Source organism: Bison bison, unplaced genomic scaffold (assembly GCF_000754665.1).
Source record: "Bison bison bison isolate TAMUID 2011002044 unplaced genomic scaffold, Bison_UMD1.0 scf7180017863957, whole genome shotgun sequence".
Taxonomy (NCBI): domain Eukaryota; kingdom Metazoa; phylum Chordata; class Mammalia; order Artiodactyla; family Bovidae; genus Bison; species Bison bison.
In genome coordinates this window covers 2,717,391-2,729,881 of record NW_011494529.1, presented here as the reverse complement: position 1 = coordinate 2,729,881, position 12,491 = coordinate 2,717,391, and the positions used below count along the sequence as shown (strand labels likewise).

Genomic DNA, 12,491 nt, shown 5'->3' with positions numbered 1-12,491 from the left:
GGGCAGCTCCGCGCTCAGGATTGGGGCAACTTTTCCCCTCCGACCTAACTCGGAGCGTGGGTCTCTCTCGCCCCAGCGCCTCTCCTTTCCATGTCCTCCCTTTCCATCCCGCCCCTGTCTGCACTACCCCCAGGCAAAATATTGCTACTTCAAGGCTCCAAATCTGGTCCCTATTGAATATATTATTTATTTATTTATTTTGACCAAAAGGCATGAAGTCAAAGTGATTTTGCGCTAATTTTTTTTTTTTTTTTTGAAGAAAACTGTGAGCCTTCATACTGTTTTGGTACATTGCGATCTGACCATTAATAATGTACATGAAGTTTGTATGCTTCATGTAAAATGTTTACTCACCACTCCCTACAAAAACCTGCTACCACTTCTTGCTTTCATTTAGCAGGAGATAACGGTTTATCCGGAATTCTTTTTGGAAGACTAAAAAGTATCCATAGTTTCTTCTCTCCTGTCTAGATTCTGTATTTATTTCCCACATGACATCCCTTCTTATTGCAATATCTAACAGTCATCTACCGGCTATTTGATCTCAGAAGACTCTTAAATATATCTTTTATGTTGAAATGGTCGATTTGGGATTTAGGCCTAGCATTAATAATGGATGGCAGTTGCTTTCAGTTATTGTAAAAGTTTTTTATTTTTCCCTAACAAACTTCCAAAGTTACTATTTTAGTAACTTGTGGAAGTATGGAATGAAACTTTTCCAACCACTTTTGGCAAGGTTCACAATTGCATATGGATAAGATGCAAAGTGTAAGATAATTTGAATGAGTTATGACTACAGTGAAAATGCTGAGATTCAAAGGCTGAAGTTCTAGCTGGCAAAAGTTTGCAACACATAGAACTGGTAGATAATACCAGTGGTGCTGCTGTTGTGAGGAGGGAACTTAGCAGACACTTCAGCGACTTCTCCAGTGAGCTCTCAATAGATAAATTTATATTTTGGCATGGTGCATATATGACGATACCAGTGTACGCATGTAGGCCCAGGGCATAGTCAGGTATTTAACACAGTTACAGGATTCTCACAGCTCATGAGCCATTATCACATTAAGAAAGTTTTTTTTTTTAAAAAAAAACAAAAACCTATTTGGCCCTGTGATGGATACATTCAGTAGGCCTTCTTCTGGAAACACCAAGAGAAATGCTTATTTAGTGTAACAGTTTGTAAAGAAAATGTACACTAAATAGTGAATGAGGGTCATGTATTTTATGAGTTGTTCTTTTAAAAAATTGATTCACAATGTATTTAACTTGCCAGAATATTTATAAAGCTTTAGAGCCAGTTTTAAAAACAAAAAAGAAGTTTATTGGTCATTAAAGAAAGTCCAGTAAAGCATAGTGATAAAAAGACTCTAAATGAAAGAATAGACTCCATATACGTGAATGCAATTTTTAAAAACTTTATTAGGAAAATGCCAAACATCATAGTTTAATCCAAGTGGGCACATCTTAACCAAATCATGTACCTGGTCATAGAATGATAACAGTAGAAATTTATAGGTGAACCTTTCAAAGAAGTAGTTGCAGAAATATCAGCATTCCGTGGTTCTGAAACTTGGCTTACTTGCGAACAGATGAACATTGAAGATGCTGATTCCAAGTCCTGTTGCTTTTGAAACAGGTTTTCAGGTTTGTTTTTATTGCTGGCCTGTAACTTTCTCACCGAGTACATACGTAAAATATTCTTTTTGTTTTCTCTTGACTATTTTTAAATATTCCACAGCTTATGGCGATATGTGCAACAACATGATTTATAAGGGCATACTGTTTTTTTCTTTAAAAATTAATTTATGCTATGCCTGGACATTTCCTACAAGTGAATGATAGCCTTTAGTTTTGATATTCTGGAATATTTCTAATTGTGTGTTGAGAAAAATAACTAGCACTATCATTGTGCATGTGACTGAGTCATAAAAAATACAAAATATTGTGCACTTTTATTGGCACATTCTTAAAACCTTTGGGGAGTAAAAACTTGTAAATACTTTTGATGCAAAATTGGGACTTAGATTATTCTTAATGATTAGTTGACATAGTTGACCTCATTTAAGGATTTTTTTGATGAGATATGTGGGCATTTGGTTGGCAGGTAAACAAAATCCTTTTGAACACGAGTGAACGCAGTTCGCAGTTCTCTGAGAAGCATATTGGGATATCTTTGAACACTTAAATGTCACATTGGAAGATTTATTTTAAATGTTTATCATTATTAAAGTGCTTTAATAAGACTAGGTTTGGACATAAATATGAATGTTTGGAGCTAACTTATTCTTTGCATTTTAAAATGGTGCTGAGACTTTAAAATGAAATCCTCCTTTTGGTGAAAGCTCACTTTGTAGTTAAGGTAGACTCCGGGCTTTCTTTGCATAATTCCAGAGAGCCTTGGTCCCCCGCATGTCCTGTGTATATAAAAAAGTCAGTCAATGTGAAGGAGTGTTTCAAATCCTAAATTTATGTATTTTAGAGCATTTCAAGGATGAACTCCGAATTTAGTAATGTTTAAATGCTCTGCGGTTTGGTGTATACCTTGCTAGATAAACTGTGGCTTGAAAAATGCTCCCCCCACCCCATTTCTCTCTTTCAAAGTATAATAGTAGAAAAGATACCCAAACATCAGAAATTTTAAAGTGCAAATGGTATATAGGAAAGAATAATATAATTCTTGTATTTTTCTCTGTTTTCTCTCCACTTAATGTACATGCATTATAAAGGCTGACTTCTTTGCTTTTGGATTCTTTTATTGAAAAAGAGCAGTTTTCAAGCCTAAACTTGAAATACAAAGCCTGAAATTTGTTGAGAGAGGAAAAAATTAAATGTCAATTATTGAAATGATTTATTGTATATTAATATAAACTTACCTAAAAAGCAGTCATATGTAGTGTTTAAATGATTGTAATTTATATTTTAACAGGCTTGATTGTTAAAATATTTCACCAATTTTAAACACTCAATTTATATTTTAACATTTAAAAATTAATAATTGGTTTGATAGTATTAATATTTTGGACATTATAGTTACTTGTGCCTCCAAAGTATATATTTAGATGGATATTCCAAACTTAAAGAATGCATTTTATATTTGTCTGTCCTCCACCCTTTAAAAAAGTCATCAAATATCTCTTTGGCTTCCTTATCCTCATTTATTTGAAAGTAAATAATTTATCTTTTGGTGGGGGTTGTGCAGTGGGGAGAAGTTATGTAAGATTAGTGTGGGTTGGTTAATCAAAAGTTAGATGTACTCAGAAAGCTTTGTGGAGGTTACTGTTTAATTTTCCTTTAATTTTATATTTCTGTTTCCTAAGAAAATGTCAAACAAAAGAATCAAGTATTTTCAATAAAAGAGTAAGAAAATTTTAAATGTTTTAGATTCAATTTTATTTTCAAATTACTTGAATTTTAAGAGGCAAGCATGAGGGTTTTCCTGTAGTCTCATAAGCATTGAATATACCAGGTTCTCTGTTTCCCTGTGAGAACAAAAAACCTGAAATACTATTTTCAAAATTTAAATAGGTACTCTGTTCTTTAGGGATGATTATTGCTGAAGGTATTTCACAATCACATCAGTAAACTGAATGTATTTAGTTGCAACCGTGTTGTCACAGTGACACATTCTGTTTACTATCTGGCTTGAATGCTTTTGTTTTTTTTTTCCCCCTTTTTTGCCTTTTTGTTTCATTTCCATAATATCAGCAATTATGTCTTGGACATAGATCTTTTATTCTAGTCCGACAAATATAAAATCCATTTCTTCTTTTATATATGGACCTGCCAAATTTTTCTAAGTTTTTGAGTAAAAAAAAAAAATTGTGTTAACTGTAATACTTAAAAAGGAATTAAAATGTTACAAAAATGACTAAGAAACAGATCAGAGTCTACACGCACTACTTTTAGAGGGAAAGTCTTTGTTTCCATTGAGCGTGGAGATGATTTTTGCTCCTAGACTTACATCAACACTGACTGGCATCTAAATGTTTAGGATTTGCCAATCTGGCTGCGGAGCCCTGGCTGTACTACAAGTAGTGAGGTCAAGGCTGGAGCAAAATTAGATATGCCTTCCTTGAAATAGGGTTAAGATTATATGTTGTTATAAGCATTTCGATAAACTTCACTGGCTGTCTAAAGGCTTTGGGACGTAGGCCCGACAATAGAACCTGGTACACTTCTGTAACATAACAAACCATTTTTTACTTTTAACAGTTTTTTTCTTTGAGATTGTGAGACACGATACTGATAGTATTTTTAACCCCCCCTCTTGGACTTCCCATAGCAATCCCATGTATGATTTTGGTAATGCTTGAATCAAATTTCAAGTGAAATAGGATTATATATACATATTTTAAAGGTGAGCATCTAAAGAAATGTTGTTTCCTTTTGTTTTCATTTTAGTTATATTTTTGTCTTGATTCATTTTGCCAGGATGAATTTCATCCTTTCATCGAAGCACTTCTGCCCCACGTCCGAGCCTTCGCCTACACGTGGTTCAACCTGCAGGCCCGAAAACGAAAATACTTCAAAAAACATGAAAAGCGTATGTCAAAAGAAGAAGAGAGAGCTGTGAAGGATGAGTTGCTAAGTGAAAAACCAGAGGTCAAACAGAAGTGGGCATCTCGACTGCTGGCCAAGTTGCGGAAAGATATCCGACCTGAGTACCGAGAGGATTTTGTTCTTACAGTTACAGGGAAAAAGCCTCCGTGTTGCGTTCTTTCCAACCCAGACCAGAAAGGCAAGATGCGAAGAATTGACTGCCTCCGCCAGGCAGATAAAGTCTGGAGGTTGGACCTTGTTATGGTGATTTTATTTAAAGGTATTCCGCTCGAAAGTACTGATGGCGAGCGCCTTGTAAAGTCCCCGCAGTGCTCTAATCCAGGGCTCTGTGTCCAGCCCCATCACATAGGGGTTTCTGTTAAGGAACTCGATTTATATTTGGCATACTTTGTGCATGCAGCAGGTAAGTGCGATGGTGAGAAGTCGGTCCACTTTCTCGCAGGTGCTTCTTTCCTGATGACCTCTGCGTGTGCTGGGCCATTCCTGAGCTCCCTATGGCAGGCCACGTCTATATGGACAGCGTGGTGTCCAAGGTAGCCCAATGTCAGAGTAGCCAGATGCTGCAGAGTTTGAGGTTCCACCTTCATTCAGGTGGGAAAGCATAGCTTTGAGAGCATTCTTGTTCGGTTCAATTCTCTTGGCAAGTAGTGTTATCAATTTGTTGGTAGTCAATTATGAGATATTGTTTAAATCATGTTTTTTTGATGAGGGGTGAGAGAAACCTCTTAAAAACCCTTGTAAGAAAGAGTCTATTTTAACTGGCAAGTGATCTAGTTAAAAAGCATTTAGTTTGATAGTGAGGCAAAGTTTTTAGTTGCTTTTCTTTAGTTGCTTTTCTGGGAGTGTTTTTAACCTTCTGGAGCCTCTTGAGCCCCCTTCTAATCAAGAAGAGGTTGGAGGTAAGATTGCTATCAAATTGCTGATCATTTATAAAGAAAAAAGAATCACACTAATACAAACTTACTTTGTGTTAGGAATACTTGGTGGTGTTTAAGATTGCTAAGGGAAAAAAAAAACAATCCAACTCTTTAAGCAGTTGATGGAAAGGTTAATCTTAAAAGTAACCAAACCTGTATAGTGCGTGAACAAATTGAGAAACCAATATTGAAAATTGATTGAGTTGCTTTGATTCATAATAACATTCTTTATTGTTCCAAGGCTGTTTTCAAGGCATGCTTTTCCTGTGTCTGTTACAGCAGGTAGAGTAGCATTCGGGATAAAACTATTGAGGACTGGATAAAACAATGCATTTTTACTTTGTTCCTCTTGTCTTGTTTTAGACAAAAGGCTTATTGTGTTAACGTGAAAGCTCAGGTCTTGTGAAACTTGTTGACTTTTTATATGTACATATCGGTCTTGCTAGATTACCTTTATGGCAGTTACTTGAGCCAGATGGAAGAACGAAGGTTGTGGAATCCTTCCAGTAGGTTGTTTTGGGGTGCATGTATGTATGTATTTTTTGCCAAAGGGCAGAGAAGATGATACCTGTAAAAGGGAACACTCCATTGTTTTGCAAAACATTTTTAATTCTAAAAATGTGAGCAGTTTTTTAAAGAAATCATCTGATAGCCTATTCTCTATTATTTTTCTCAATATATGTTTTAGAAAGAGAACTTTTGTTATCCATCTGTCCTTACATAAGAAACTGGAGAAATTTACTTTGCAAGCATGTCACATCATCATTTGCATTCTGTTGGCAGGGGATAGATGAGTATTTTAGAGGATGTGATCTGTAAGTGTTTCAAATATTTGGGTTTTTGAAAATGTATACTTAATTATAAGAGGTGCCTGTTGCTTTAGCCAGTTCTGGGTAGCAAAAACGAAAATGCAACATCTCCCAAATGACCTCTAAACAGGAACAAGCGGCCCTTTATTAACTCTTGGTTAACTCTATTGTTGTTACTTTGTCTACTGTAAAAGCAGAGTTAAAATTTTTTTATTTTTATAAATATAAGTAGAGATTCTGCCAGGGCAAGGTGCAAAAAAAGGTGTGGCTATTAGAGGTGCTTTGGGAGCACACTCTTCAAAAATCGTGTGTTTAATCTATAATATTTGGAGAAGTAAATACTTTATAAATGATAATAAATGCTCTAACGGACCAACATAGGAAATTGCAGGTGCCAACGAGTGATGCCCATCGCGGTGTGTGCGTCCTTCGAAGGTAACATCACAACGGAATACCCGTTCTACGCTTATTGGTATGAGCAGCGTCCCTTCTAAGTTTTAGGTGTAAACGTTTCCTTTAGATTCACAGAGACGCAGCCCTTCTCGCTCTCGCCGTTTCACGTTGGATTCTCTTTCACTGTTTACGGTTTTTGCCCGTTTTATGGCTCCAGATCCTTGAGCCAACACAGTTGCTGGCGGTTTCAAGGACCGGAAGGTTGATGTTGGTAAAATGGCAGGTAGAAGGTTGCTTAGGAAGAGTGAGCATCCTTATTGCTAATGAAAGATTTATTGCCAGCACCGTGGATCAGACTACCTTTCGGTTCGGTTTCCCTGCGCCTCCCAGAATCCCTCGGTTGACTGAATGCCGGCCAAGTGCAGGCCATTGGCTCTCCCTGCGCAGCCGCGGCGCCTCTGCGCGCACCGGGAAGGGTCCGAGGGATGCTCATGGCCTTTTGTCTGAAAATATCTCAAATTTGATTTCAGAGATTTAAAGGCCTGCTATTTGTGGAAGGGAAGCTGCCAGTACAAATAGGAGGTAGATCGGTCAACTCGCATACAACTGATTTGACAAGCATCTGTTATAATACTGAAGATTTGTAAACACTAAACAATGTTTTTACCTCCTTAAAAGTTTTGAGAACTTGCCAGTATTGGCAGGAGGCAGAGACTCTGAAACGTGCTTCAAGAAACTTGCCAAAACCATTGTGGCCTTTTCACCTATAGTCTCCCTCCCTCCTTTCTATTAAATGTATTTTTTTTCCTCCCAAAATGCCATTTCCCCCCTTGATTGCCACAAGAAGATTTTTTTTTCTTTCTAAAAATGCATACAATAATTATTGCTTCATGCCTCAGCCTCTTCTTTGGACGGAAGTTGAAATCTTGGAACACACATGTAAATACTGGAAGATAATGCAGAATCAGTTGTTTTTTAAAAGTGTAGGAGATGATTTTTTTAAGTTATTGAGACGCAAAATACAATACATAAACTGCATTCCTTTTTTTTTTTATTCCCTCTAAATCAAGGGGCATTAGAACTGTGAATTTTGTGGCTGATAAACAGTAACAAGTGTAATGAAATCGGAGTGATTCCAGAAGCCTGAGAATTTCATCTCGTTAAAAGTACAAAAGAGTAAAACCATTTTATGCCCAGAATTTGGTCTGTACTTGAGTCGTCCTTCCCATGTATCACATGACATCTTGGAGATGTTATGGTATTGTGGCAAATGGTTTTCTTTGTGGGCGTGTAACAGTAAAGCTAATTTATGACTAGTCTTTACCAGATGATCTGTATCAGAATCTACAATATACCCGGCACGTGGCAAGGTCACAATTTAAGTTGTTAAGGTCATAACCTTAGCCACCAGGCATTTGACCTTTTAGATAAAGTTAACCTTTGTTCATTAGTAGGCACTCAACCGAGAACTTTCTGGAGAGTTTTTTTTTTTTTTTAAACTGCTTCTGTATAACTTCTGGTAATGTAATCAGATTCTAGAAAGATTCTCAGTTGAGTTAGTTAAATTTGGTAAGGGGTTAGATTTTTTAAGGACTCATCTCTTATATAGAGATAGGTTGCTGTATCTAGGCCATAAAATGACAGTGTGACAATTTACTTTTTATAGTTATTACCTGCTGGGGGATAGAATGAAAGCTGAGGCAGCTGTGTGGAGATGTTTAAAAACTAAAGTTAAACAAATAGAATTATGTTTAATTCAGCGAAGGCCTTTGCTAAGTTTTGAGTGGCTTTAGGCCCCAAGGCGATTAATCACAATGAGCATCTTCAGTTTTTAGCAGGTGAGGAATTTTCTAAGATTGAAAGTATTTTTAGTTGCCTTAACATTCACTTTGAAAGACAAATACAGGACAGAAGTCAGGTAGTTGCTGTAATTGTTAATTAGCCCGTGACAGAGCAAACTGAACTTTTCCCAATGGTAGCAGAGTACTTGTTAGTTTCACGGTGGAAAGTGCCCGTGTTTGCACAGTAGTGTTTTCAGTACAGTTGTTACTGATTGCTTCCATGCTCCCATCGTTGCTACCTTTACTTCGTGTTGTTCGGACCAGGAATAATATAGGTTTGCTCACTTACTGGAAGAGTTGCGGTGCCTGGGAAGCTTGGTACCTGTCCTGGAAACCTGCTGGCAGGGTTCCTGATGACCACATTACCTGTACGATATTGTTCACTTAATTATGTTGTCCTGAATGCTCATTCAAATTATTTCTGTTACTGTTAGTTTCTCCTTGATAGGCCACATATTATTCCATTTCAACAAAGAGAGACTCCCATTCAGGTGCACCGTAGTTGTATTTTGGCTTCGTGATTGCCATTCCTTCATATAGTAATAGAGGAAGCCGTGATATGCAGATAGAGCAGATGGTCATGTTGACAGATTGAGAATTCACTTCCTACTGCTTCAGAGCAGGTGTAAGATTAGGAGTGTCTGTGTAGGAGCGTGTGTGCGCTTCGTGTGCATGTGTGTGCACATCCAGGCTGCACACAGAGTGCTGGATAGAGTAGAGGGAAATGCTTTCTTTTTCTAAAAAGCGGGTACCTGAAATACAGTGTAATCATCTGTGGAAGGTTATCAGTGCATACTGAGTAGTATTCAGTTCAGTTCAGTTCAGTTGCTCAGTCGTGTCCGACTCTTTGCGACCCCATGAATTATAAAAAAAATTTTAATGGATAATGTTAGATTGTTACAGTTTATAATTTTATGCTAAATTAATTGTGATGATTTTTAAATTTAAGGTAACTTACTATGTTTGTGGCAGGATTGTGTATCTAAAATATAGTTAATATGTCCTGTTAGCAGGAGCTTGTGTGTATGTATGTTTACACTCAAATCTAAGACTATACATTATAGTACCTTAATAAACTGCCTAGTAGAAATAGTTGTGTGGTTAGTTTCTTTGATTTATAATAATAAACTGTATTTGGAAAAAGAATGGGGTAAGATTATATACAGTGATATTTAATGTTAGTACCACTCTATTTCAAATTGTAACCCTAACCTTAAACCAAAGGTGGATTTTGTGGCTGATTGATGTACTGTAACTTACTGGTATATGCACAAGCTTTTAGAAGATGTCATCTTTCTACTTATCTTTTCATTCTTTAAGGGAGTTAGCCCAATCAACAAACTTGAGATTAAATATGGCTTTTATATCCTTGAGTGTTTTCTACATAACTTGAAGATTGTAGCAATATCCTCTATTTAGAATGCAGTAAAAATATTCTTTATCCTAGAATGTGGTGAGAAAGAAGTTGAAAGGCAGAGAGAGTAGAAGGAATAGGGAAAAAGGGTTGTTCTGGAGTAAAACAGAGGTCAGCTCATTTATGGCTCAGAGGTTTGAGTGTTGGTAAGAAATTTCCCAACGCTGCTGGCTTGGATTTGCCTTGTCTGCTTTTCCACCCCGTGATGGATAGCATTAATTTAAACCTATTTAGGGCTAGTGTGGGAGAAACCACAGCCTTTGTTGTGGTCACTGCTGTACACAGTAGGACTGGGTGTTTTACTTGGTTAAGGCCTCAAGCTGCTTCCAGAGGATGCAGAACAGCCTGTCGGTTTTTTAAAACTTGCACAGAAGCAGCAACAATTCTAATTGCTCACAAATGTTAATATAGATTATTAAAAACAATTTTGAGGTTAGAATAGAAGGAAAAACATAAAATACAGATTGCATTCAGTGAATGTGCTAAACACCAATTTGTTGTCGTTTCAGCAATTATTTTCCCATGGTCATTTAGAGGTTAGATCTTGCTTTTAAACATAAAATTGTAAATCCTTGGGAGGTGAGGTCAGGGGAAGGAAGAAGTCAGGTGGAGGAGGAAGAGAATGAATGAACTGGCATGCTTTGTTAAGAGAAACATAAAACTATGAACTTAATTGCAAATGGAGATGCTCTAAAAAGTGTTTTGGTTTAAGTAATGACTGTAAAAGGATCCCAGGCAGTAAGACATCAGGTGGAGAATTTTATAATCCATCTCACCATCATTTTTTGCATCGTATGTTCTAGACTGAGAGACTATGTGGGGGCTTTTGGAATTTCTTTTCAGATTTTTAGAAAGAAAAGTTTTGCAAAAATTCTTTGTAGCATTTAGGGGTCCAGTTAAGGACACTGTGGCATGCATGAACTTGGAAAGGGGGCTACTGAGATAATCATTATTATTATTACCATTTTGCTTTTCAAGGGGGAAACTTACAGTGTTGTCAACATTTTGGCCATTTCCCACCAAGGCAACTGTTAGAAGTGATTGATCCAAACTTTAGAATTTATCAGAATTCTCTAGCTGCTGTTAAGATAGAAATGGCTTTTTTCCTAGGCATTTCCCCAACTATTAGAAATCAATACTTCTTATTTTGCTATGACAATTCCACAGGGTAAAAGTATATTTTATCTAACAGGGTTAGTCTTATTAATATTCTAGTGAAATAAACATGGCCTTTTAGCCAAAGGAATACGTTCACAAATGACAAATTGTGGCAGGTTTGGAGCAGAGGATATTTTTGCTGTTTTGTTTGTAACAGATACTAAATGAGATAAGATTGAGATAAATTCATTTGTGCATTTGGCAAGTGTTGGTCTGTGAGATATTGCTAATCTCAACCTGAGAAATGGTTAGGATGATGGTAATAACTGGAGATTGAAGTGGTATATAGCTTTCATGTTTTTTGAGAGCTTTAAACTTATTTGTCTTCGTGTCTTTCACATATTTTCCTAGTGGTAAGTATTTTGGACCTTGATAGATTAAGAGTAGAGAGAAGGAGGGGCTTCCCTGGTGGCTCAGATGGTAAAGAATCCACCAGCGGTGTGGGAGACCTGGCTGGGTTTGATCCCTGGTTTGGGAAGATCCCCTGGAGGAGGGCCTGACAACCCACTGCAGTATTCTTGCCTGGAGAATCCACATGGATAGAGAAGCCTGGAGGGCTACAGTCCATGGGGTCGCAAAGAGCTGGACACAACTGAGTGACTAAGCACAGCACAGCACTGCACAGAAAAAGAGATGGGTGGAAGAAAGGAAGGCAGGCAAGCAGGCAGCTGGGCAAATATTAATAATAAATTTTATTCAGTGTCTGTTTTGCAGCAAGTGCAGTACTATATTTTGTCATACATTGTAGCTTTCTGTTTTTTTTTTTTTTTTTTAAACTTCATTGGAGTATTGTAAATAAGTAATACACTGTCCATTTGTACAGGTGAAAATCAAGTCTCAGAGGTGCCTAGTGACTTGTGCAGAGCAAGATTAAACCCAGGCCTCCTGATTCTGTGTCCTATTCTTTTAAAAATAAAATTCAGATCTGTCTGATATCCCTCTTTACATCCTGTTGTCTGGATTTAAAGAGGGATTGGATGTCACTTAAATGGCATCACACACCTACCTTAAATCAAAGGGCAATAAAAAGTCAAAATCCAAACCCTTCCCACGGAGATATTTTACAGTGAAGTTCAGGTTTTGTCCGCAAAATGAAGCCACACTTGGTTAGAAGAGGGAGAAATGGTCTCATGCTTGTTAGTGTTGGGGTCAAAAATCTGGAATGACTTGTTCTTTCTTGTTTTTAGAATGTAGAAGTTTAGTGAATAGAAGCATTATAACACAGGTTTAAGAATTTTTTTTTTTTTGGTAAGATAAAGTTAGATGAATTGATTCTAGATGTTTTGGGAATTAAAGCAACTATTATTTTAAAAATCATAATTGCATGTAATATTTTACTGGGTAGATTTTTGTACATTTTTAAATATGCACAAGATATATATATATATATTTTAAT

At 36.8% G+C, this 12,491-nt stretch overlaps 1 protein-coding gene across 6 annotated transcripts in view; it reads left to right on the top strand.

Annotated features, from left to right (window-relative positions):
* Nucleotides 1–12,491, top strand: part of NFIA (nuclear factor I/A) — a 406,342-nt gene that overhangs the window by 6,243 nt on the left and 387,608 nt on the right. For all 6 annotated transcript variants that reach the window (XM_010833919.1, XM_010833915.1, XM_010833920.1 and 3 more), the window contains one exon: nt 4,435–4,966. In XM_010833919.1, coding sequence (XP_010832221.1) covers nt 4,549–4,966 — 418 coding nt within the window. In that variant the 5' untranslated portion in view covers nt 4,435–4,548. The remainder of the gene's footprint in view (nt 1–4,434; nt 4,967–12,491) is intronic.